The following is a 27,746-nucleotide window of genomic DNA, read 5'->3' on the forward strand; positions in this document are numbered from 1 at the left end:
AGAACGGGAGTAAGCATTCCGAGCCCTCAAGACAGCTGTAACAACAGCCCCGGCTTTGGGGCTACCTAACTATGCGCGCCCTTTTCAGTTGCACGTCTGTGAGAAGGAAGGAATCTCCACGGGAGTGCTTACAAAGTACCATGGACGAGGAAGGAGGTCAGTTGCTTACTACTCTACGGCTCTCCCTGCTGTAGTACTGGGAATGCCTGCCTGTCTCCGTGCCATAGCAGCCACCACTGTCATGGACGAAAAGTCTTTACCGTTGGTTCTCGACCACCCTTGTCAGGTGCGAGTACCCCATGCTGTCATGTTACTTTTAAACTCCGCCGCTACACAACATTTTATTGCCTCACGACGTACAGGATACGGAGTAATTTTGCTATCACACCCCAATTACACCTACTGCCGATCACCTGCAATTAAGGAGCCCTCAACTGATGCAGAGCATGACTGCCTCACAGTGGTCGAACAGTCCACTTCCCCCAAGGTGGATCTGCGGATAGACCCCCTGCTCGATCCGGATGTTATCTTTTACACTGACAACTCTTCTCATCGACCAACAGACTATTTACTCCTCGCCGGTTATGCCATCGTGGACCCGCACCGCACTGTGGAAGCCTATGCATTGCCCCCTGGCACTTCAGCGCAGGCAGCGGAACTTTTTGCCCTCACCCGAGCCTGCATCTTGGCCGGTGATCAGGCAGCCAATATTTACACCGATTCCCGCTATGCCTTTGGTGTTGTGCATGATTTCGGACAGATATGGAAACATCGGGGTTTTATTACATCAGCGGGAAAGTCCATCAAGCATTCCCAACTTGTATTAAACCTCCTCGAAGCAATTCAGTTGCCCAAGCGCGTGGCAATTATTAAATGTGAAGCACACACTAATTTAACTGATGATGTCTCCAAAGGGAATGCCCACGCTGACCAGGCAGCCAAAGGAGTAGCTGCTTCACAAGTACCTCTCCTGCAAGCTCTCCGCGTCTCCAGCCACCCTCCCATCCCTGTTTTAGAGTCTTCTGAACTACAGATAGCGCAACAAAACTCTACTCAACAGGAAAAGCGGACATGGGAACGGGCACAATGCAGTTCTAAGGAAGGATTTTGGTTTCATCCGGATGGACGGGTGGTCTGTCCCCGAAGTCTGTTTTTGCCGATGTATTGCCTAGTGCATGCACAGGCACACATGGGCAAAGGAGGAATGCAACATACGATTAACCAACAATGGTTTGCGCCAGGCATAACCCCAACCATACAAAAAATCACTCGCTCTTGTTCAATTTGCCAGCAGAATAACAAAAGGCCAGCAGCCAAGTATGATCACCTCCCGATGCTCAAGATACCCTTCGAAAATTTACAGATTGATTTTGTACATATGCCCCCGGCCTTGGGATATAAGTATATGCTAGTGATAGTAGACATGTTCACCCGATGGGTAGAAGCTTATCCCACACGAAAAGATGATGCTCGAACGGTAGTGAAAATATTGTGGAAAGAAATAATACCTAGATATGGAATACCTATGGGAATAAATAGTGACCGAGGGACTCACTTTACCGGAAAGATAGTAAAAGACTTAGCGCAGGTTATGGGATTTCAGTGGGAATTGCATATTCCCTACCAGCCAAAGTCCTCAGGGATGGTAGAAAGGGTAACTGGGGAATTAAAAAACTTTTTTTTTTTTTGCAAAAATATACTTTATTCATAAAATATCTTCAATCACATTCCAAACCATTTCAAAAACACCATTACAAGGGTACAATCCAGGTTAAACTTTTACAAAATGTATCACCAGGTGCATCAGTACAAACAATATTACAATCATTTACAGCCTTTCATTTTGAGCTGTACAGCCCGAGGGGCTCTAAACAGTTCTCAGTCTCTCGGTGCGCTGTGGCAGAAAGGTCTTAGACAACGACCCTTCCCCATTGCGCCTTTGCGGCAGCTGCCCCAAGCTTTAGTGCGTCCCTCAGCACGTAATCCTGGACTTTGGATTGTGCCAGTCCGCAACAATCGGTCGGGGACAACTCTTTGCGCTGGAAGACCAACAAGTTTCGGACAGACCAAAGCGCGTCTTTCACCGAGTTGATGATCCTCCAGCTGCAGTTGATGTTTGTCTCGGTGTGTGTCCCTGGGAACAGCCCATAGAGCACAGAGTCCTGTGTCACAGAACTGCTCGGGATGAACCTCGACAGCAACCACTGCATCTCTCTCCAGACTTTCTTTGCAAAGGCACAATCTACAAGGAGGTGAACAACGGTCTCTTCCCCACCACAGCCACCTCGAGGGCAACGTGCAGAGGGGGTGAGACTCCTGGCGTGTAGGAAGGATCTGACGGGGAGGGCCTTTCTCACCACCAGACAAGCCACGTCTTGGTGCTTGTTGGAAAGTTCTGGCGATGAGGCATTCTGCCAAATGACTTTGACAGTCTGCTCGGGGAACCATCCCACAGGGTCCACCCTCTCCTTTTCCCTCAGGGCCTCTAGGACGTTACGTGCTGACCACTGCCTGATGGACTTGTGGTCAAAGGGGTTTTTCTGCATAAATTTTTCCACGAGGGACAGGTGGTACGGCACAGTCCAACTACTTGGACCGTTCCGCGGCAGCGTGGCCAGACCCATCCTTCGCAACACCGGGGACAGGTAGAACCTCAGCACGTAGTGACACTTGGTGTTTGCGTACTGAGGGTCTACGCACCGCTTGATGCAGCCACACACAAAGGTGGCCATCAGTATGAGGGCGATGTTGGGCACGTTTTTTCCCCCTTTATCTAGAGGCTTGTACATCGCGTCCCTGCGGACACGATCCATTTTCGACCTCCAGATAAAGCGGAAGATGGCTCGAGTGATCGCCATCGCGCAGGAGTCTGGAATGGGCTAGACCTGCGCCACGTACAGCAACAGCGAGAGTGCCTCACACCTGATGACCAGGTTCTTACCCGCAATGGAGAGGGAGCGTCGCTCCCACATACCCAGTTTCCTTTTCACCATAGACACTCGCTCCTTCCAGTTTCTAACGCATGCCCTGGTCCTTCTGAACCATATCCCCAGCACCTTCAGGCCGTCAGCCCTGACAGTGAAGGGGACAAAGGATCGGTCAGCCCAGTTCCCAAAGAACATGGCCTCGCTCTTCCCACGATTTACCTTGGCTCCCGAGGCCAGTTCGAACTGGTCGCAGATGTGGATCAGTCTGCGCACCGACAGTGGATCCGAGCAGAAGACGACGACGTCGTCCATGTACAGGGAGGCTTTTACCTGAGTGCCTCCACTGCCTGGGATTGTCACTCCTCTTATGCCCGGATCCTTCCTGATGGACTCGGCAAAGGGTTCTATGCAACACATGAAAAGAACAGGCGAGAGAGGACAGCCCTGCCTGACTCCAGATTTAATCGGAAAGCTATCTGTTTCCCACCCATTGATTGAGACTGCGCTACTGATGTTAGTGTAGAGCAGTTGGATCCAATTTCGAATTCCCTCCCCAAACCCCATTTTGGAGAGCACATCCACCATGTAGGTGTGCGATATTCTGTCAAAGGCCTTCTCCTGATCCAAGCTGATGAGGCAGGTATCCACACCCCTGTCCTGTACATAGGCAATCGTATCCCTGAGCAGCGCGAGGCTGTCAGAGATCTTCCTGCCTGGCACAGAGCAGGTCTGGTCAGGGTGAATCACCAATTCCAGAGCGGATTTGACCCGATTGGCGATGACCTTGGACAGAATCTTATAGTCCACATTCAACAGTGAAATGGGTCGCCAATTTCTAATTTCCTCCCTTTCCCCCTTGTGCTTGTAGATGAGGGTGATGATGCCTTTCCTCATGGATTCTGACATACTACCGGCCAGGAGCATACTCTCGTACACTCCTAGCAGGTCTGGGCCGATCAAGTCCCACAGAGCCGAATACAACTCCGCCGGCAAGCCGTCGCTTCCGGGAGTTTTACTCTTCTCGAAGGACTCAAGGGCCTTAGTCAGTTCATCAGGAGTTAGCGGTTTGTCCAGGCTCTCCCGCGTACTGTCGTCTAAGACCTCCGTGATAGAGGACAGGAAGGACTGGGAGGCCGTGCTGTCCGTGGGCTTCACGTCATACAATCCGGCGTAAAAGGATTTGCTGATCCTCAGAATGTCGGACCGTGATGACTTTACTGAGCCGTCTTCTTCCTTCAGGCTGCTGATCACAGAGCTCTCTCTGTGTACCTTTTGGAAGAAGAAACGTGAGCACGTCTCATCCTGCTCCACGGAGCGGACTCTGGAACGGAAGATGATCTTGGAGGCCTCCGAGGCAAAGTGCGAGGCTTGCTGGCTCTTCACCTCTTGGAGCTCCTCCTTGACATCGACCCCCATCGACTGCAGCCGGAGCAGATTCTGCATCTTTTTCTGGAGTCGGGACATTTCCCTCTGTTCCTTTCTAGCTTTCTGGGTGCCTTTGAGGATGAAAAACCTCTTGATGCTTCCCTTGATCGCTTCCCACCAGTGTGTCAGGGACTCAAAGAGGGGTTTCACGGTTCTCCAACCTTTGTAATCCCTCTTGAGCTCCTCAATGTTCTCTGGGGTCAGCAGTTGCACATTTAACTTCCATGCCCCCCTGCCCACCCTCAGGTCCTTCTCCAAGTGGCAGTCCGCCAGTGGGAGGCAGTGGTCAGAGACGAACACCGGCTTGACCTCGGTGGATCTGACTGTGAATGCACGGGACACAAACAGGAAGTCTATCCTGGAACGAATGGACCCGTCTGGCCGCGACCAGGTGTATCTACGCTGCGCTCCGTCTGCAGGGTTGCTGAAGACGTCGTGCAGCTTGGCATCCTTAACTGTTTCCATCAGGGATCTGGACGTAGCGTCCAATCTGCTGCCGGCCCTGCCGGATCGTCCAGCCGCATCGATGATGCAGTTGAAGTCACCGCCCAGAATGACCGGCCTGGAGGTCGCCAGCAGCAGTGGGAGCTGCTGAAAAACCTCCAGCCGCTCAGCCCCTTGTGCCGGGCCATACACGTTAATTAACCGGAGTGGAGCGTTCTTGTACATTACGTCTGCTACGAGGAGTCGCCCGCCCACCACCTCCTTAACCTCGGAGACGGTGAAGTTGCCTCCCCGCAGCAGAATACCCAGGCCGGAGGAACGAGTGTCGTTTCTGCCCGACCAGATCGATGGCCCATGGGACCACCATCGTGACCATTGCCTGTAGGAGCTGAGGTGCGGTATAGCATACTCCTGCAGAAACAACAGGTCAGCTTTGACCTTGGCTAGGTAGTCCAAGGTCGCAACACATCGCGTAGTAGATTTAATGCTACGCACATTTATGGATACAATCTTTAAACCCATTTTAAAGCATTTATTCTCCTACCAAACCCACTGTCTCTGAGAGTCCCAGACCTTTAGTCTGCTCCTTCATACCCGTAGTGAGCTCAAATTCCTTCACTTTGGATGGGCTGAGGTAGATCTCCTTGGCAGTGTTCTGCTCCGGTGGCATCTGGAGGTTCACGTAGAGAGCGGGTTTTGAGATGACCTTTGCTGGAGAAGCTTCTCCAAAACTCACCCCCTCTGGGGTGTTGCTGTTCCCGGCTTCCTGGAGCTGGGGTGCGATGATTGCCTCACTGCTCCCAGATTCCAGGGGCTGTGGTGCACTGGCCTCCTCAGGTTGCAGGCAAAGTTGGGGTGCGCTGGTCTCCTTGTTGTCTCCAATTTTCTGGAGCTCGGGTGTCTCGTCCTCCAACGCCCTGGAGCTTTGCCGCCTCTTCTGTCGGTGCCGCCCTGGCACTTCATCATCCGAAGAGCTGCTGCCCTTGTCATCCATGTCGGATGGGAGACGCCTCTTGCCGCTTCTCTGGGAAATGCCTTTGCTTCTTCTTCGCTCCTTCTTACTTTTCTTGTTCTTCACCGTCCGCCACTCCCCCTGCTGCTTTTCCACTGCTGCCTCCTCCTCCATTGATTCGCTGTCCTGAGGACTGGGAGGTTCAGGGGGTAGTGCTGTTGATTGGCTCTCTGTTGCCTCAATCCCTTTCTCCACCTTGTCTCTCTCTGTGTCCTCCTTTGTCCCGTTGAGCTCCCTGGGGGCCTTGGTGGTTGGAGTGACACGAAACATTTCTTCTGCTTCCCCCTCGTCGGCTTTGGCTGCCTGTGCGTAAGTACGGCAGCGTTTGGGGCAGGTCCTGTAGAGGTGACCTGCCTCGCCACACAGGTTGCAGCACTTGGCCTGTTTGCAGTCTTTTGTCTGGTGCCCTTCCTGTTTGCAGATCTTGCAGAGGGAGGCGCTGCAGTTGGCCGCCACATGACCAGCCTTGCCGCATGAGCGACAATGCTTGGGTTGCCCAGCGTAGACCAGGTAGCCACGGTTTCCCCCGATAGCGAAACTGGAAGGAGGGTGGAAAATGGCTCCCTTACCATCGGTCTTTAGCGTGACCTTAAACAGGCATTTGCCTGTCCAGATCCCCAAGTCGTCTCGAATCTCGGTGCCGCTCCCCACCTTATCGAAGTACCTGGTGAGGAAGGTGACCACGTCGGCGACAGGAACGAAGGGGTTGTACACATGCACCATCACCACACGTTCCCGTTGCAACGGCAGAGAAAAGTGCGGCTCCGCCGTCAGGATCTTCATCTCCGGCAGGTCTCTCTTCTCCTCGAACACCCTCAGGAGCTGGACGCAGTCTGCCACCCGCTTGAACGTCACGTCGAAATAACCACCTTTGCGGGAGTCCTGCAGGGTGAAGATCTCCGGAGCTTCGAAGCCGCACGCCTTCAACAGGATCCTCCTGGCGAAGAAGCCCCGATCCATAGGTGATCCTCCTTCGCTGTCGTTCACCGTGACTCGGACGGTGATAGGTAACCCACGGTATGGATTTCGGTTGGTTATAGCCCTTCCATCCCGACCATGCCTTGGCAGGACCATGGTGTCGCCCCTGCAACACTTGATCTTAGCCAAAAGGCCGAGAAGCGATGTATTGTGGATACCTGTATTCTCCACATCACACTTAGTGGATTGTGTAGAGTTCTGGCCTCCACATCACACTTAGTGTGATATGGACAGCGCTGGTCTCCGCATCACAGTTATTGTACTGTGGACAGTTTTGTTCTCCACATCACAAAGTAGTGTACTGTGTATAATTAAGGTCTCCACATCGCAATAGGTGTACTGTGTGCAGTTATCCCCTCCATATCACACCGAGTATACTGTATGTAGTTCTGGTTTCCACGTAAGGAGAATGCTACAGGGGCGTTGCACTAGCAGCTAAACTACTTACAAGGACAATGCCAGAGCTGATAGATTACATCTGTCAAGTAAGAGCGAATAGGCTGGTGATCTATTCTCGACAAAATAAAAATCTGTGGTGTGACCGAATAAAGGTCCTCAGACTTCTGAAATAATTTAATAGATTAGACAAGATTTAGAGCTCATGTTTACAACAGAATGTTAAAAAAAAAAATTGGCAAATCTGAATCCTCTTTACATCAAGGATGAGCAGAATGTGGGAATTCCTGTAGGTGAGACGTTACTGAGACCCTGTTCAGGGGAATCTTAATAGATACATGAGGGAGATTGTAAAGAAGGTGTTTTTTATACTGCGAGATGAAGTAGAGCGAGAGGAAGTTCTTGTGGATCCTAAACTCCATCATTGAACTATGGGGCCGGCTGGGCTGGTTCTCTCCTGTGGATTTTAAGTAAATAGTTTTACAGTTTTTAATTGCTTGGTTTGAAGCAAAATTAATTCCAAATATTAATATTTGTTGCAGATATTGTGGTGCATCATCCAACTGTTCTCCTCACCGTGAGCCCCAGTGACGAAATCACAAGCAGCAGATTTGCAACCATCGTCTGTTCAATAGTTGATTTCCGTCCAAATTCAATCAACGTGAAGTGGCTGAAGAATGGACAGGCCATGGTCTCGGGCTTCGTCACCTCTCCCGGCTTTGAAGTAAACGGGAACTTCTCGGCGACCAGTCGGCTGACAGTCCCCGCTGGGGACTGGTTCAGTCACACGCCCTATACCTGCCAGGTCACTCATAAAGGGGTCACTCAAAGCCGAAACATCACCAAACCTGAGGGTAAGAGACACAACCCGAGAAATTTCAAGGCCATTCTTGGTGCCAATCTCTGTCCAAGCCAAGAATTATTTTGGAATGATTAAAAGTCAGAGAATGTCTCCCATTTGCCAATTTTCCCGCTTTCGTTTCCTTCCAAACGAAACAAAAACACACTGAAGTAAGAATGTCTCCCATTTGCCAATTTTCCCGCTTTCGTTTCCTTCCAAACGAAACAAAAACACACTGAAGTAATCCTATCATTTACACAGCGTCTTTACCAGCATCAGATTGTCCTAAAACACTTAACAGCCAATGAATGAACGTGAAAATGTGCTCATTGTCGTAAAGTAGAATATTCAACAGCGATTTGCTGTACAACAGTTTCCTATAAACTGGGACATGATGCTGACTGGATTTATTTATTTATTAATTGATTTCATTCTGTATGTTAAGGGACACATGTTGGCCAGCAAATAGACACACTTTAGCTAAGCATTTAGAACGTTTACTTTACATTTTTTTTTTCAGATTTCCAGCAATATTTGGATTTTAGAACTAAATAACATTATTGGTTTTGCTGCTGGGGATGGTTCAAAGTAACTCAGGAGGGGCGTAGGAACAAGGAGTGAATGTCAGAGAGTAATACCAGGGTAATTCAATTCTGGGAGAGGCAGCTAACACTCAAAGAGGGTATAGTCAGTTAATAGATGGAGTCAGGAGAAGGGAGCATGCAATGAACCCTAAATCAGCGTTGCATTGCATGTATGTGAACGCACGGAGTATGGTTAATAACATTTGGGAGTTACTGTCATAGATTGTCTTGTGGGATTATGATGTTAGGGCAATAACGGAGATAATGGTTATCTTAAGGAAGGGCAGAATTGGGTGTTAAATATTCGTGGTAACAAGATGTTCAGAAAAGACAGGAAAGGGCATAGAAAGGGGGCGGGTGGTCGTGGCGTTTTTGGTTAAGGAGAGTATTGCAATACTGGAGAAAACAATGTGTCAGGCGATTCAAGGACAGAACCAATTTGGCTGGAGCAAAGGAATAAGAAGGGTGCAATTACATTGCTGGGTGTAATGTATAGACCGCAATAGCTAGTGGGAAGATGGAGAGGAGCATGGAAATAACAGGGAGGTGCAAACATCATCGAGTAGTCATAATGGAGGGGGGAGGGGTTCATTACCCGAATATATACTGGGATAGTGGTACCGTAAGGGGCAGTGAGGGAGCAGAATTCCTAGATTATACTCTGGAGAATTTCCTACAGCAGTGTCCAGTGCAAGAAGAAAGGAGGCACTGCCTGACATCGTTCTTGCGAATGAGGTGGGCCAAGTAAATAAATTGACAGGAGGGGAGCATTTAGGGGACAGTGATCATTGTATCATAAGGTTAAGGATGACGGTGGAAAATCACATTGATCAATCCAGGGTAAGAATAGTCAACTTGCAGACAGCGGACTTCAATGGGGCAAGAATGGGGCTGGGCCTGATAGACTGGAACCAAAGGTTGGTGGGAAAAACAGTAGCTGAACAATCAGCTAACTTCAAAGGTGAGATGGTTTCGGCACAGTCAAAGTATGTTCTCTCAAAGGGGAAGGGCAGGAGAAGCCAATCCAGAGCTCACTGGATGGCAATGGGGATAGAAATTAAGTTAAGGAAGAAAAAATGTGCTTACAGCAGATGCCGGGTAGCAAATACATTTGAGAACCAAGCTGAATGCAGAAGGTTCAGAAGGGATGTGTAAAAGAAAATACGAGAAGCAAAGAGGGATAATGAAAAAAGACTGACAGCTAACATAAAATGAAATCCCAAAGTATTCCATAAGCATATGAATGGTAAAAGGGTTGTAAGAGGAGGAATAGGCCGATTAGGGATCAAAAAGGAGATTTACACATAGAGGCAAGAGGCATGGCTGAGGTGTTAAATGAATACTTTGCAGCTGTCTTTACCTACGAGGTAGATGTTGCCCAGGCCATGGTGACAGAGGAGGAAACTCAGTCACTAGAAGGGTTTAAAATTGATAAGGAGGAGGAATTGCATCAGCTGTTGGCACTTAAAGTTGATAAGGCACCGGGACCGGGTGAGATGCGTCCAATAGAACTGAGGGAAGTGGGAGTGGAAATTGCAGAGACACTGACAATAATTTTTCAGCGTTCCCTGCATTTGGGGGAGGTGCTGGAGGACTGGAGAATTGCAAATATTACGCTCTTGTTCAACAAAGTTTATAAAAGTCTGCCCTGCAATTACAGACGAGTCAGTTTAACATCGGTGGTGTGGAAACTTCTGGAAACAATTATTCCGGATGGAATTAATATCATATGGGATAATGTAGATTGATTAGGAAGATTCATCATGGATTTATTAAAGGAAAATCCTGTATAACTAACTTTCTGGAGTTTTTTCAAGAGTTAACAAAGATGGTTAATGAGGGCAAGGCCGTTGATGTGGTCTATATGGACTTCCAAAAGGCTTTCGATACAACATACAACAGACCTGTGAGGAATTAAAGGGACAATAGCTAAGTGGGTAAATATTTATATATATAAATGATCTAGATCTTGGTTTACAGGGGACAGTTTAAATGTTTGTGGACGACGCAAAACTTGGGAGAATTTGGGGAAATGTGATGTCACACTGACAAAGCAGGCAGTCCCGGGCCCTAACAGTTGATGTTGAAGTCGGTACCTCTCACAATACAGTACTCGATCAGTACTACATTTCTGGTATCAGCTACACTTGTGTTCAAACATCTGGAGTGGGGATTGAACCCATGTTCTTTCTGAATCAGAATCCCCCGATGATCAGGATTCCATCAACTCACAAAACACGGTGACATTTTGTTCAAAAGTTGGACAGTGAGTGAGGAGTCATTGGTTTTAATTTTATCCGAAATTGATTGATCACATTGTGAGTAGGATCGATGTCTGCAGGCCTTTACTGGTAATTGCCCACGACTTCAATTCCGACAAAGATGTGCACTTTATTTCTGCTGCTGTTTTCAGATTGAGCAGCGCTGATAGCAGTTTGCATAGTCTCGGCTGCAATCCTTTGAGTACAAAAGTCTAATGAGTGATCGAATTGCGGTGTTTCGGTTAATTAATGAAATTGGAAAAGGGGAGAAATGTTTAGTCCTCCAAATTAGGGATAGGAAAATCCTGAGGAAGGCGATTTTGACAACATTTTCCTCACACTGTGAAATATTATCACTTTCCTTTTCCCCAAGATTTTCTGAGGCTGGGAATCAATTGACATTTCAAAAAAAGAGATTAACATTGTTTTTTTGAAAATGTTATCGCACGTGACAGAACGGGGAGGATAAATGGGGTTAAGGCGCACATTATCCTTACAGAGAGACATAGAGGGCTGAATGGTCTCTTCCTGTGCTGTGAGCATTCTATCATTCACTGATTCCTTGATTTCGGGACGTGTGATAATCTGTCTATAAAACAATTGTACTTGAATTTATTCACATTGTTGCACCGGCATTTGGTTTATCCAGTCCCAGTGGTTCTGGCTGGAAATACACATGGAATGTTATGGAGTCTCCCGGAATTATTGCAAGTCACTGACCTTCAAATAATGATGGCCTTTACATGGCAGGGAGAGGTCAAATAAATATTCCCGTCGTGAGAGTGAAAGCTGAATACTGGGTTTCTGATTCTGAAGATGATGTTTTGGTTGACATTCATTTCTGCTTCACAGTTTCCGACTGCACCGATCCCGTAATTACTCTACAGCCGCCGCCAATAGAACAGGTCTTACTGGAGGCGACAGTGACCTTAACCTGTATTGTGAGTAACGCCCCTTATGGAGTCCTCGTGAATTGGACACAAGAGCAGAAGCCTTTGAAATCAGAGATTGCTGTCCAGCCGGGAAAGGATCCTAACAGCGTGGTCAGCCACCTGAATATCTCAACACAAGCCTGGCTGAGTGGGGCTGAGTTCTACTGCGTGGTGAGCCATCAGGATCTGCCGACTCCTTTAAGAAATTCCATCCACAAGGAAGAACGTAAGTGGTGAGAATGAATCAATAAGTGAGCTAGTGTGCAAATTCCCAGTGTAAGTTTAAGAACCAATAATTAGTGTACAGTGCATTAATGAGCTAGTCTGATTGGTAATTCCACTAACTAAAATCCCTAGGCCTGTACATGAAGCATTCCAGCAGTAAATTCATAAGTAGGTGAATGAACAAGAAACTGTACTGCAGGGTTTGATGATATAAGGTGGGAGGAGCTTGGTGTACAGTTTAGACACCAGCACAGAACCGTTCCGCCGAATGGCCTGTTACTGATGAAACTTTCCAATCCAATCCCGCATATTCTCAGTGTAAATGATTGCATCCACATCTGCTCCGAGCTAGAAAGCCGGTCAGACCCTAAAGTGGAAAATGGAGATCTTGAAAAGTCAAAACAAAACACATTTCTCTCACAATCTAACCACCGGTGTCATTTTCTCTGGAATTCTCCAGTTTTTTTTTTGACATTTATTGTAAATTTTTTGCAGCTAAATATCCGCGGGAACCATCCGTCTCTGTCCTCCTGCCCCCGGCTGAAGATGTCTCCGCTCAGAGATTCATCTCCCTCAGCTGCTTAGTGAGAGGTTTCTCCCCCCGAGAGATCTTCGTCAAGTGGACCATCAATGACAAGCCGGTGAATCCGGGGAACTACAAGAACACCGAGGTGATGGCGGAGAACGGCAATAACTCCTTCTTCATGTACAGCCTGTTATCCATTGCAGCGGAGGAGTGGGCCAGCGGCGCTTCTTACTCCTGTGTGGTGGGACATGAAGCGATTCCCTTGAAGATCATCAACAGAACGGTTGATAAATCCAGCGGTAAACCGAGTTTTGTGAATATTTCCCTTGCACTGATGGACACCGTTAATTCATGTCAATGAGAATCTATCGCTTACATTTCGTACTTTAGTAGAAATAATAAAGTATTTTCCTCCAATTGTGAATTAAATACACAGCTACTTAATTAATTGTGTTTCTAGTTTTGCTAATGTTAGGCCTGTTTAGTTGATGTCGGGAATTTACAGGTCTCAGACCCGAGTCTTGTACAATCAGTGCACCCAGCTCAGATACACCCTGGGTTAGAGACAGAATAATTCTCATCCATTACAGAATTCTGCAAAGTTACTTCACCAACTTGCCCCTCGCTGAGGTGAATTCTGACAATGTCCCATTTCCCACCAGCACACACAGCAGCAGCATTTAGATCCCGTTGTTCCTGTTTAATGTCCATCCATTCAAAGTTCTACCAGCTGGAAGTTGCCGCATCGCACCCACTGGGAACTGAAGTGAGGGTCACACGGGAACGCTAAATGTTACTCCACTTAACCAACATAGAAAGAGGGGACGGCATTAGTTAACGCAATGTACCAGCACCTCCCCAACAGAGACAACCGGAGGGGAAATTGTTTAGCCAACGAGAGGGAGTGGAGAGGGGAACATTAACTCACTAAACTCCCAGTCGCAGAGCAGAGGGTTTAGAAGTCAACAGCTGTCTATGATATGGGTTCAGGTACAAGGCGGCTTCTAGATTCCTGCGCTCATATTGTAATCTTCAATCATGGCAATCATGGTGCAACATGATATCTTTGAAACGCTTTTCAATCTCCTGTTCTTGTGAATCATAAGATGCCAATGATTTCTCACAATCCGAAACTGAACTGCTGATTCAATCCTTCCCATTTTTCCAGTTATGTTCCTAATGTTTCTGGGTACTTCTGTTTAATTCTTGCATTCTATCGCTTGATGTCTCATTGAACCCCACAGAAAACACATTCATTCACAGAATACAGAATAGTGTTCTCCATCGATCATACCTTCACGGTCAGGCCACGTTTTTCATGTTCAGAGATATGTGGAACAATAATAAAAAAAGCACACACACTGACACAAGCTCATAAACACACACGCACACAAACACACACACACACGGACTCACAAACAAACACACACACGCACACACACACAACAAAGGCACACATGCATTTTGACTCAAGATCTCTCTCTCTCCCAGACAAACACATACAGAGACACACAGGCACAAACACACGCACACACAAACACTGACAGGAAAAAAATGCACACAAACACTAGTACATAAAAATACACTCACACATACAGGCTCACACACACACACGCACACAAATACACACACACAGACAAAGACAGACTCACACACACCCTGGCACATGATAACACACACACACACACAACAAAGGCACACACGCATTTAAACACAAGATTTATCTCTCTCTCTCTCTCACAGACAAACACACACACAGGCACAAACACGTGCACACACAAACACTGACAGAAAAAATGCACACACACTGGTACGTAAAAATACACACACACACACACACGCAGACTCTCTCACACACGCGCACACACAATCTCTCAAAGACACACTCACACACACCCTGGCAGAAGGTCACACACACACACAACAAAGACACTCATGCATTCTGAAACAAGATGTCTCTCTCCATCTCAGAGACAAACACACACAGAGAGACACAGAGACAAACACACGCACATGCAGACACTGACAGAAATAATGCACACACTGGTACATAAAGGTACACACACACACAAACAAACACAGACACACGCAGCCACATGCTGACGCAAGCTTATAAGCACACACAAACGCAAAGAAGCACACACACAATCTGACTCAAGTTCTCTCTCACGCACACACAAATATGCACACATACAGACACAAGCACAAACAAGCGCATACGCGGACACAAACAAAATTGCATACACACACGTACACAAAGGTAGGCACACACACACGCACACACACACACACACACAAACGCACACCCGCTAGATCATGCACACATGCCTGAACACATAAACACAGACTGACATACACACAGACAGACAAAAGCAAACAGACAGGCACAGAGGCGCACACACACACACACACAAACATACATAAACAAACACACACATCCACACACAAACGCAAACACACACAAACATACATAAACAAGCACACACACACACACCACTAGATCATGCACACATGCCCGAACACATAAACACAGACTGACATACACACAGACAGACAAAAGCACACAGACAGACAGAGAGGCACACACACACACAAACATACATAAACAAGCACACACATTCACATACACACACACACACACACACACAGACATTGACACAGATATGCGTACACACACGCACTTACAGACACTCAAACACATGCATAAACGAGCACACATACAGGCACACACAGGCATCCACTGGCAGGCAGACAGACACACACACAAACACACATATATACATAGAGACAAAGACACACTCGCACACACACAAGCACACACAATCACACAAGCATATACACACACCCACGCACAAGCACACACACCTGCGCACAAGCGCACACACACACACACACACACACACATACATATACAAAAAAGTCACACAATCAAAAGACACGTGTAAACACATACCTCCACACGCTGATAAATATACACCCACAAACATACACACAGGCAGAAGATCACACACACACACACAAACATACACAGGCACACAGAAACACACACACACACACAGACGCACACACGCATATACTTACACACATTTCCACACACACACAGGTTCATACACACACAAGGAAAAAGAGACACACATACACAAACACACACACGCATACACACACACACACACACACACACAGACACACACACACATACACATACGTACACAAGCACCAGCATACATACACACAGATGCTTATGCACAGAGCCACACACACAAGCACACACAAATGCACATGCAAACACTGACCCACACACTAATAAACATACACAGGCAAACACACAGGCATACACACAAACAAACCCACACACACACTCACAAGAGCACATATATACACAGAAAACATGCAGTCATGCACACTCACAGTAAAACACCACAAACATGCACATATGCAAACACATACTCACAAATATACACACACACTCAGCAAACAGTCAAACACACATACATACACAGGTGCACACACAAACACCACACACACACACATGCACACAGACACGCACACACACACACACACGCACACACCTAAAAACGCAGATACTCTCTCACACACATGCCCTCACAGTCACACACTTACAAACATGTGTACGCACACAAACACATATGCATATATACACACACAACAGACACAAATACAGATGTACACAACCCCGTTTGCAGACTCATACAGGACATGTAAACATACACATGAACATGTTCATTACTATGCTTCAATGAACACAACAATATAGATCTAAAGACACACTATCACACACAATAATACACTTACATAGGCATTTCTACAAACACATTAAAACATTGACACACGGGCACACAGACACACAGATGATCAGACCTAACATTTTCAGAAACACAGAACAAGAAACAACTGAATATATTCACGCACTCATAAAAAAACAAAAACATAAACACACGCTTTAGTACACATGGACACGTAAACATACATAAACACATCGTTATAAATATCCATCAACGCATACATAAACGCACACCTTAACATACTCACACGCTCATGGGGTCACCATTATTAACATAGCCAACATAGAATATAAAAAGGCACAATATCAGATATATTAACAGGCATGGAAATAAACAAACTCTTTAACACAGACATTAATAAGTGAACATAAAGATTAACGCATAAAGTCACATTAACACACTGATACACACACATTTACAAATGAACAAACATACACACACAGGAGCGCCACACATAAATAAGCATATCAACACTCATGCCACATGAACACATACATCAACCCTCATATAACATGGCACATAAACACAGTTAAAGGCAGAGCAAGAGATACTCCTGCACACATATGCAAATATTAAAAAACAAAGGCAAATGCCAAGCTACAGACGAAAGAATAATACAAATATATTTTGTTAACGGACACATCTTCCAAAAATTTCTGGGAGCACATAAAGACCCAGGAAACACACTGAAGCAATGTTCTTAATTGTAAATTGATTTAAGTTAATTATATGCCAAACATTCCCATCACAAATAAACAAATAAGATGAAAATTCACAAAAGATATCTTACAGAGTTCAGAGTCTCGGAATTAGTAGCTATCAGTACCTATCATTAAAATAATTGTTATCAATTGGTAAACCTCCTGCAATTTCCATCATAATATAAGCAAAAGATAGGTCAGTACGAAATTTGTTCCAAAATAAACTGGTGTCGAAGGGGAAAAGAACACGTTTTCCAATAGGGAAAGGATGAGGAATGTAAAGTGAGAACAGCTGTGGAGTTAGTAACAGACAGAGATTGCTGAGAGTCACTAATTCATTAATAGATATGTATTGAAAATTGAATTAGAGAACAAACCAATTGCTTGAGGAAGATACAATACAATTAATATATATATAAAAAAACAGCAAGACACCCTCGATTAATAAGAATGTAATTAAAATTTCTCGGTTCTATCCCTGCAGATTCCACAGACCGCATGTGGATTGAAGAAAATGAGGACGATAACGGGAACATCTGGACAACCGCTTCCACATTCATTGTCTTGTTCTTCCTGAGCATTTTCTACAGCACTGCCGTCACTCTGGTGAAGGTGAGAAGATTCAATCCACTAACACTACAATCTGACAGAAGCGGTTTGAAAACTTTCTAAATGTTTCAACAATTAAAAACTATAACATAAATGCACCAGATCATAAACATCTGCTTCATTATTTTCTCCCTCTTTTACAGATCAAGTGATCGGTTGAATTTCGGACCCAGTAGCTTTTCCTCAGCTGTTCATTAAGATCTCTGTATTCCAATTTAAAATATGTTCTCTTGGTGATCCCGAATCTGTAACCGAACCTGTAACAGTATTTCCGTTTCCCTGTATGAAATGTGCGAGATGATAATGGTTGTAATGTAATTGTAGCATCTAATTTCCCTGGAGTTAGGATTTCAATTGTAATTAAGTAACTTTTCTCATTCCTTATTCACTATTGTTCCCTTCCCTTTCCGTTAAGCCGCTGTTTTCTCTTTCTGATCTATGTTCCAGTGGTACATACAGTTTACCAACTTAGAGCGCATGTGTTCTGTTCTCAATGTGACCTCAGGCGTTATACTCACTTCTGTTAACTTTAAAATAAACTTTCCTGTAAAATATCCTCTGACATTGCGAATAAATCTGGAATGAAAAGTGAACTAACTGTGACTTTGCTGAATTCCTTTCTCCAAGACCCATCGACACTGTTCCATTTTCCCTATTACACGTTTCTCCCAGTTTTACTGGTCCTGTCTGGGATCTATTTGCCCACAAGTCTCCACTAGGCCGCCCATCGGTGTATCGAGGCCTTTACCTCTGCCTGTTTCTGGCAATTGCCAGAGGTAGAATGATTGAACTGGGAGGGTCACCTCAGTGATTTCACTCATACTCTGGGTGGCCACAGTCATATGTCAGGCAATTCTAAAGAGCAGGAATCGGCTTCATCAGAGGCTGATACACGACAGGATATTTAAGCAGAAAACTTCCTTAACAGTGCCCCATTCAACACTCCCACGGTTGGTGCAGCCAGGGTCATAAACAGGGTAAAGATCCCTCTGCATTATCCGATTAAACACTTTGAAGGCGGGGATCCACGGGCTAAATAAATAACACAGGCAGAACAGGGAGCACAAACCAAGGAGAGTCTCCAGAGACTGGAAAGTGCCTGGCACTGATATATGATCGAGTGCAAATCCTGTAAATTATTACAGAGCTTTAGGTCTCTTGGACATTCCGGGGGGACAGAACCGCGAAAATGCCAAAGACGGGGTTCCACGTTATGCAGCAAGTAAACATAAACATGAGGCTTGTTCCCAGATCCTGGGGCCGATCGGATACTGAGACACTGGCTTCGCATTTTCTCTTAAATACACAAACAGTGATTTCCCGCACCCAACCCAAACCCACCCCTTTCTGTTAAACCGATACACGGTCCACGTCCAGGTAAACACATTGGCCGTGCACTTCCACCTTTTCTGTTAAGTCCATTAGCCCTGTCATTCTCCCTTCAGCTTTGATAATGAACTGTCTCCCTGATCAGCTCATTCCCTCTGATACCATCTGCCTGAACTGACTGAACATCACCCCAGGGATCCTCTCCCCCTGCTCCACTCCCTCTGATAACATCTCCCTGAACATCACCCCAGGGATCCTCTCTCCATGCTCCATTCCCTCTGACACAATCTCCCTGAGCTAACTGAACATCACTCCAGGGATTCACTCTCCCTGTGAGATAGAGACTGTCTGAGATAGTGTGTGCGTGAGGGAGAGTGTGTGTGGGGGAGAGTGTTTGTGATGGAGAGTATGTGTGTGAGAGAGAGCGTGTTTTTGAGGGAGAGTGTGTGTGAGAGAGAGTGTGTGTGTGTGACAGAAAGTGTGTGTTTGAGGGAGAGTGCGTGTTTGAGGGAGAGTGCGTGTGTGAGAGAGAGTGTGTGTTTGAGGGAGAGCGTGTGAGGGAGTTTGTGTGCGAAGGAGAGTGTGTGTGAAAGAGGGTGTGTGTGTGTGTGAGAGAGAATGAGTGTGAGGGAGAGCGTGTGTTTGAGGGGGAGTGCGCGTGTGAGAGAGAGTGTTTGTGAGAGAGAGAGTGTGTGTTTGAGGGAGAGTGTGTGAGAGAGAGAATTTGTTTAAGATAGTGTGTGTGTGAGGGAGAGTGTATGTGTGAGGGAGATTGTGTATGAGGGAGAGAGTGTGTGTGTGAGGGAGAGAATGTGTGTGTTTGAGGCAGAGGGTGTGTGTGTGTGAGGCAGAGAGTGTGCGAGTGAGGGAGAGTGTGTGTGAGGGAGAGTGGGATTGTGTGAGGGAGAGTGTGTGTGTGAAATAGAATGTGTGTGTGAGGGAGAGTGTGTGTGTGAGGGAGATTGTGTGTGAGGGAGAGAGCATGTGTGTAAAGGAGAGAGTGTGTGTGAGGCAGGGATTGTGTGTGTGATGCGGAGAGTGTGCGAGTGAGGGAGGGTGTGTGAGGGAGAGTGGGTTTATGTGAGGGACAGTGAGTGTGAGGGACAATGTGTGTGTGGGAGAGAGTGTGTGTTTGAGAGTGAGTGTGTGGAGGGAGAACCCTTCTCCATCTTTCAAATGGAGAAAAATCCCTCCTCTGTCTTTAAAAAGGAGGGAGATCCCTTCTCCGTCTTTAAAAAGGTGTGAGGTCCCTTCCCCATATTTAAAATGGAGGGAAAATGGAGGGAGAAACGTGCGCTGAAAAACTGTGTCTCTGTCACATTTAAATTACTAATGAGTGAGGAGTCAACTCTGTCATAAATGTCCCAGTGCTGAGCGAACATAACTTGGCCACCGTGAACAAACCTTAAATGTCTGACAGATGTTTTTGGATTTTTGACAGATTCTCACAGAGAGAGATAGATGGAGATAGAGAGGGGGAGAGAGAGACACTGAGAGAGAGCGAGAGGGGGAGAGAGAGAGTGAGCCGGCAAGAGAAAGATAGAGTGTGACAGAGAGAGAGGGGGCGACAGAAATACGGGCTGAGAGGGAGTGAGACAGAGCAGGGATGAGGGATGGGGACGGGGCGAGAGGGAGGGAGAGGGAGCAGGGGTGAGGGATGGGGTGAGAGGGAGGGAGAGAGGGAGAATGTTGAGCCAGCGAAATGTTGTCCCTGTGCGATGACAGTTACCTGACTAGATTTTATAACATTGCAACATTAAGGTACCGTGTGTACTGAGTGTAACAGTGTTTGCTGCTTCCCATCATATCATAGATTTTGCTGTGTGTGTTGTATGAATCCACAGGTGAAATATCCAGAGGAGGGACACTGAAGGCTGAGTAGGGAATGATCGACCAGGCTCGAGGGGTCTCTATGTGAGAGGTCCTGAGATCAGCCCCTGGGGGAGAGCATTCTACACCTCCGTCTAAACTGTAGAAAACCCTTAACCAATACATTGCGTTCTGTCTCCCTCTACACTGTCCCCATCAAACACTCCCAGGACAGGTACAGCACAGAGTTCGAAACAGAGTAAAGCTCCCTCTACATTGTCACTATCAAACACTTCCAGGACACGTATAGCAGAGGGTTAGATACAGAGTAAATCTGCCTCTACACTGTCACCATCAAACACCCCAAGGACAGGTACAGCACAGGGTTAGATACAGAGTAAAGTTCCCTCTACACTGTCCCCATCAAACACTCCCAGTACAGGTACAGCACAGAGTTAGATACAGAGTAAAGCTCCCTCTACACTGTCCCCATCAAACACTCCCAGTACAGGTACAACACAGAGTTAGAAACTCAGTGGACTCACTCTAAACCGACACATCAAACAATCCCAGGACAGGTACAACATAGGGTTCGATATGGAATAAAGCTCTTTCTACACTGTCCCCATCAAACACTCCCAGTACAGGAACTGCAAGCGATTTTATGTAGAATAAATCTCTCCCTAGAAAGTCCCCATCAAGCACTTCCAGGCCAGAGACAGCACAGGGTTACATCCAGAATAAAGTTTCCTTTCCAACCTCCTCTCAAACACTTGCAGCACAGGTTGGAGCTACATCTGCACTGTCCTATCAAACACTCCCAGTACTGTTACAGCACAGGGTTAAATGCGGAGTGAAACTCTGTCTGTCTGAACTGTCCTCGGAAAGCTCCCAGGGCAAGTATAGCACAAGGTTGGAAATAGAGTAAAGTTCGATCTGCACTGTCCCATCAAACACTCCCAGGACAGGGACATCACGGAGTTAGATACAGAGTAAAGTTCCCTTTACACTGCCCCCATCAAACACTCCCAGGGAAGGTACAGCACGGGGTTAGATATAGAGTAAAGCTCCCTCTACACTGCCCCCATCAAACACTCCCAGGGAAGGTACGGCACAGGGTTAGACACAGAGTAAAGCTCCCTCTACACTGCCCCCATCAAACACTCCCAGGGCAGGCACAGGTCAGGGTTAGACACAGAGCAAATCTCCCTCTACACTGTCCCCATCAAACACTCCCAGGACAGGTACAGCACGGGGTTAAATACAGAGTAAATCTCCCTATACATTGCCCCCATCAATCACTCCCAGGGCAGGTACTCTATGGGGCTAGGTACAGAGTAAATCTCCCTCCACACTGTCCCCATCAAACACTCCCAGGACAGGTACAGCACGGGGTTAAATACAGAGTAAATCTCCCTATACATTGCCCCCATCAATCACTCCCAGGGCAGGTACTCTATGGGTTAGGTACAGAGTAAATCTCCCTCTACACTGTCACCATGAAACACTCCCAAGACAGGTACAGCAATGGGTTAAATACAGAGTAAATCTCCCTCTACGTTGCCCCCATCAAACACTCCCTGGGCAGGTACAGCACGGGGTTAGACAAAGGGTAAAGATCCTTCTACAATGTCCCCATCAAACACTCCCAGGGCAGGCACAGGTCAAGGTTAGAGACAAAGTAAATCTCCCTCTACACTGTCCCCATCAAACGCACCCACACAGGTACAGCACAGTGTTAGATACAGAGTAAATACCCCTCTACTCTGTCCCCATCAAACGTACCCACACAGGTACAGCACGGTGTTAGATACAGAGGGAAGATCCTTCTACATTGCCCCAATCAAACACTCCCAGGACAGGTACCACACAGGTTTAGAGAATGAGTAAAGCTCCTTCTACACTGTCCCTATGAAACACACGCAATACAGGTACAGCACGGGGTTAGATACAGATTAAAGCTCCCTCCAAACTGTCCCCATCAAACACTCTCAGGACAAGTACTGCATGGGTTAGGTACAGAGTAACGTGTCGTCTACACTGTCCCCTTCAATCACTCCCAGGACAGGACAGAACGGGTTAGATACAGGATATATCTCCCTCTACACTGCTCCCATCAAGCACTCCTAGTATTGAATGAGCACCGGCTTATATGCATAGGAAAGCTCTGTTTGTCTGAACTACTGTCCCCAGAAACACTCCTAAGGCAGGTAGAGCATGGGAGCTAGATACAGATCCAAGTTCCCCCTGCACTGTCCCCATCAAACACTCCCAAGACAGGTACAGCACGGGGTTAGAAACAGAATAAAGCTCCCTCTGCACTGTCCTCATCAGCACTCCCAGGACAGGTACGGCACGGGGCTATTTTTAAAAATTTATTCATGGGGTGTCACTGGCTAGGCCAACATGTATTGCCCATTCCTAATTGCCCTTGAGAAGGTGGTGGTGAGCTGCATCCTTGAACCTCTGCAGTCCACGTGGTGTAGGTACAACCACAGTGCTCTTAGGAAGGTGTTCCAGGGTTTTGACCCAGCGACAGTGAAGGAACGGTGATATATTTCCAAGTCAGGATGGTGGGTGACTTGGAGGGGAACTTCCAGGTGGTGGTGTTCCCATGTGTCTGCTGTTCTTGTCCTTCTAGATGGTAATGGTCGTGGGTATGGAAGGTGCTGTCTAAGGAGGCTTGGTGAATTCCTGCAGTGCATCTTGCAGATGCTACACACTGCTGCTACTGTGCGTCGGTGGTGGAGGGAGTTAATGTTTGTGGATGGGGTGTCAAACAATTGTAGTGCTTTGTCCTGGATGGTGTCAAGCTTCGTGAGTATTGTGGGAGCTGCACTCATCCAGGCAAGTGGGGAGTAAGCTCCCTGTACACAGCCCCATCAAACGCTTCCAGGACAGGCACAGCACAGGGTTAGAGACAGAGTAAACCTCCTTCTACACTGTCCCCATCAAACACATCCAGGACAGGTACAGCACAGGGTTAGATATAGAGTAAATCTCCCTCTACACTGTCCCCATTAAACACTCACAGGATAGGTACAGCACGGGATTAGATACAGAGCAATGCTTCCTCTACACTTTCCCCATCAATCACACCCAGGGGAGGTATAACACGGGGTGAGATAGATAGTGAAGCTCACTCTGCAGTTTCCACATCAAACTCTCCCAGGGCAGGCAAAGCACGGGGTTAGATATGGAATAAAGCTCTCTCTACACTCTATCCTCAAACACTCGGGCTGATATAGCTTGGGGTTAGATACAGGTTAAAGCTCCCCATACAGAGTCACCATTAATCAGCCCCTGGAGAGCTACAGCACAGGTTTATGTACAGCGTAAATCTCCATCTACACTGTCCCCATGAAACACTGCCAGGACAGGTGCAGCATGGGGTTAGACACAGAGTTACCTCTCTCTACACTCTCCCCATCAATCACTTACAAAGCAGAAACCGCAAGGGACTTGATGTCGAATAAATCACTCTCTGGACAGTCCCCATCAAGCACATCCAGACCAGGTACAGCACAGGGTTAGATACAGAGTAAATTTTCCTTTACAATCTCTTCTCAAACACTTCCAGGACAGGGACTGTACAGAGTGAAGCTCCCTCTGCAATCTCCCTTTCAAACATGCCCAGGACAGGTACAGCAGAAATAAGAAACAGAATAAACCTTCCTCTTCATTGTTCCATCAGACGCTTGCAGCAAAGGTATAACACAGGGTTATCGACGGTCTGGAATGCGCTGTCTGGGAGGGTGGTGGAGGCGGGTTGCCTTGCGTCCTTTAAAAAGTATCTGGATGAGCACTTGGCACGTCAAAACATTCAAGGCTATGGGCCAAGTGCTGGTAAATGGGATTATGTAGGTAGGTCAGGTGTTTCTCACGTGTCGGTGCTGACTCGATGGGCCGAAGGACCTCTTCTGCACTGTGTGATTCTGTGATTTGGTGATTGTTTGATAGAGAGGGTCAAGCTCCCCCTACAAAGTCCCTTCAATTGGTGTACAAAATTAAGGAAGACTTGCTGTGATGAAACAGAACTTTGGTGTGTAAATAACCACCATGAACCATATTAAAATGGCCAAATGATGTATGTGAAGACCTACAGGCTGTCAGGTAGAGCAACAGGGACACACACACAGAGACACCGACACACGCACACACAGACACACGCACACACAGACACACGCACACACAGACACACGCACACACAGACACACGCACACACAGACACACGCACACACACACTGAGCAAGGGACAGAGAGGAACAGTGGCAAATTTGGATTTTCGAAAGGGATCAGATCATGTCTATCGTAGATTTGTGAATTAAAATTTGACTCAGTATCATTACAATTTGCTAAGACAGTTCTAAACTTCTACGACCCTTTTCGTGTGGAAGTGTTTCCTTCCACTCTGTTGCATCAAACACCCCACGACACGTACAACATGGGGTTAGATACAGTGTAAAGCTTCCTCTACACTGTCCCCATTACACACTCCCAGAACAGGTACAGCACGGGGTTGGATACAGAGTAAAACTTCCTCCACACTTTCCCCATCAAACACTCCCAGGGTATGTTGAGCATGGGGTTAGATACAGAGTAAAGCTCCCTCTACACTGTCCCCATCAAACACTCCCAGGGTATGCAGAGAATGGGGTAGCTGCAGAGCAAATCCCTCTAAAATTGCCCTCATCAAACATTTCCTTGCTCATGTGCTCCAACTCTTTGGCAATAAAGACACTCAGTCCATTTGCCTTCCTAATGATTGGCTGCACCATCATGTGAGAGTGTGTATGTATGTGTGAGTGTGTTGTTTTGTGCCTGTGCTTGCCTGTGTGTGAGCTCTCAGTATCTGATATAAGCTTCCCTATTTTGCCTTCTCCTGTCCTGTTTGCTCCTTGACATCAAACGTGCTCTAGATTTGGGAGGTTCCTCCCCCCCACCCCCACCCCCCACCCCACCCCGCCCCCACACACACCCTTAACCTCAATGTCCCTCAAAAAGCTTCCATTTAAAACCGTTAATTGTTAAATCTGGAAAATCACTGGGAGACTGAATTCTATTCCCCTCCCTGTCAGTGCAAAACTAATAACACTGGGAGAGAATTCACGGCTGGATTTAGACAATACAATCACCAAGGAATAATATATTTTGGAATGATTTGTTCCACTCAGTACTCAGGGAACCTTAATGTTACCAGAAGGTGTTATAATATATATTCTTATAATAGGGGCAAAAATTTCACTGGGTCAAGATTCCCAACTAATACAAAAGTATTCCACGAAGCAAGGCTGACAAATTCAAGGTGAGTTCCCCTGCTTACAGTACAGAGGTACTGCACGGGTTAGGAACAGAGTAAAGCTCCGTCTGCACTGCTCCCAACAAACTCCCATTACTGACTGAGCATCGTGTTAGACACAGATGAAAGCCCAAACTGTCTGAACTCTCCCCAGATACACTTCCAGGACAGGGACAGCATCAGGTTAGAAATGAAGTAAAGCTCCCTCTACACTTTCCTGGTCGAACACTCCCAGTTCTGGTACAGCATAGGGCTAGACACAAAGGAAAACTCACTCTACGCTGTCCCCATCAAATACTCCAAGGACAGCTATAGCACAGGGTATAATTGTGCACAGAATATTGGTCCCAATGCACAGTTCCAACAAAACACGTCCAGGCCTCGTACATCACGGGTTTAGGTACAGAGTTAAGTTCCCGCTAAACAGCCTCCATCAAACACTCCAAGGACAGGTACAGCACGGATTAATATACAGAGTAAAACACCCTCTACACTGTCCCCATCAAGCACTCCCAGGACAGGTATAACGCTGAAGTAGATACGGAGTAAAACTGTCGCATCCAACACTTTGATAACAGGAACAACACAGGGTTATACAGAGGGTCAAGCTCCCTCTACGCTGTCTCATAAATTGGTGTACAATATTAAGGAAGTCTTGCTGTGATGAAACAGGAATTTTGTGTAAAAATGGCCACCATGAACCAAATTAAAATGGTGAAATGATGTTGGTGGAAGCTTAGGTATGGAGAGAGCAAAATACACACACAGAAATCACAGTCACCCACACGCACACTTGAACACACACACAGAAACAGGCATACACATGCACACACATAAACGGACACACACACATGCGCACACAGAAACAGACACAAACAAATAGATTCGCAAACACACACACATAGGTACAAATGCATACACATATGCACAAATAGATGCACAAATAAACACACACACATACACACAATCGAACAGACATACACACGGACACACACAGTCAGCAAGTAACAGAGATGTACCGAAAAATACCTGGATTTCTGAAAGCATCAGATCAGGTTATTCTTATATTTAAAAACTAAAAATTGACTCAGTATCCACTGCAATTTCCAGAAGACAGTTCCAAATTTCTACGGCCCTTTACATGGGGAAGTGTTTCCAACTTCACTTCTGAAAGCTTTAATTTTTACACTATGACCCCATTGTCCAAGATTCCTCACCCTGTGGAAATAGTTTCTCCTCATCTAACCCATAAGGTCCTTTTAATATTTTGACAACTTGTATCAAATCACCCTGATCCTATTAAATTCTAACCCTTGGAATCCAGGTATCAACCCGGTAAAGCTACGCTGCACTCAAACCGATGGACCCTCAAGGCTCTTTGGACCTGTTTCAGGCTTTGCGACATTTAAGGAAGTAATCTTTCAATCCTTTCTCAGTTCAAAGTGGGTTAATTCACATTTGCCTTCATTGAATTCCATCTTAACACAGGTTTTCCCTTTCACTTAAAGTTTTAGTTCCCTTTGCAATCTAATGCTACACTGCTTGCAATGCTGCCTATGTGGCTTTCTATCATGTTATCTTAAAGCATTAGTAACTACAGTGAATTTTTGGACACACAGACACAGGCACACACAGACACACACAC

General features: G+C 46.5%; 1 protein-coding gene, 1 pseudogene and 1 gene segment (V, D, J or C); 2 read left to right on the top strand and 1 right to left on the bottom strand.

Annotated features, from left to right (window-relative positions):
- LOC144698328 (uncharacterized) overlaps positions 1-27,746 on the bottom strand; it is a 694,970-nt gene that overhangs the window by 640,141 nt on the left and 27,083 nt on the right. The gene's annotated exons all lie outside the window — the stretch shown is intronic.
- Positions 1-27,746, top strand: part of LOC144698352 (uncharacterized) — a 674,481-nt pseudogene that overhangs the window by 353,926 nt on the left and 292,809 nt on the right. The window lies entirely within an intron of this gene.
- LOC144697655 (Ig heavy chain C region, membrane-bound form-like) lies at positions 7,728-18,140 on the top strand. The segment is given in 5 exon segments: positions 7,728-8,036; positions 11,721-12,026; positions 12,521-12,850; positions 17,540-17,667; positions 17,808-18,140. Coding segments are annotated over 5 exon segments (939 nt in total).

The sequence above is a fragment of the Cetorhinus maximus genome, chromosome 23 (genome assembly GCF_964194155.1).
Source record: "Cetorhinus maximus chromosome 23, sCetMax3.hap1.1, whole genome shotgun sequence".
Taxonomy (NCBI): domain Eukaryota; kingdom Metazoa; phylum Chordata; class Chondrichthyes; order Lamniformes; family Cetorhinidae; genus Cetorhinus; species Cetorhinus maximus.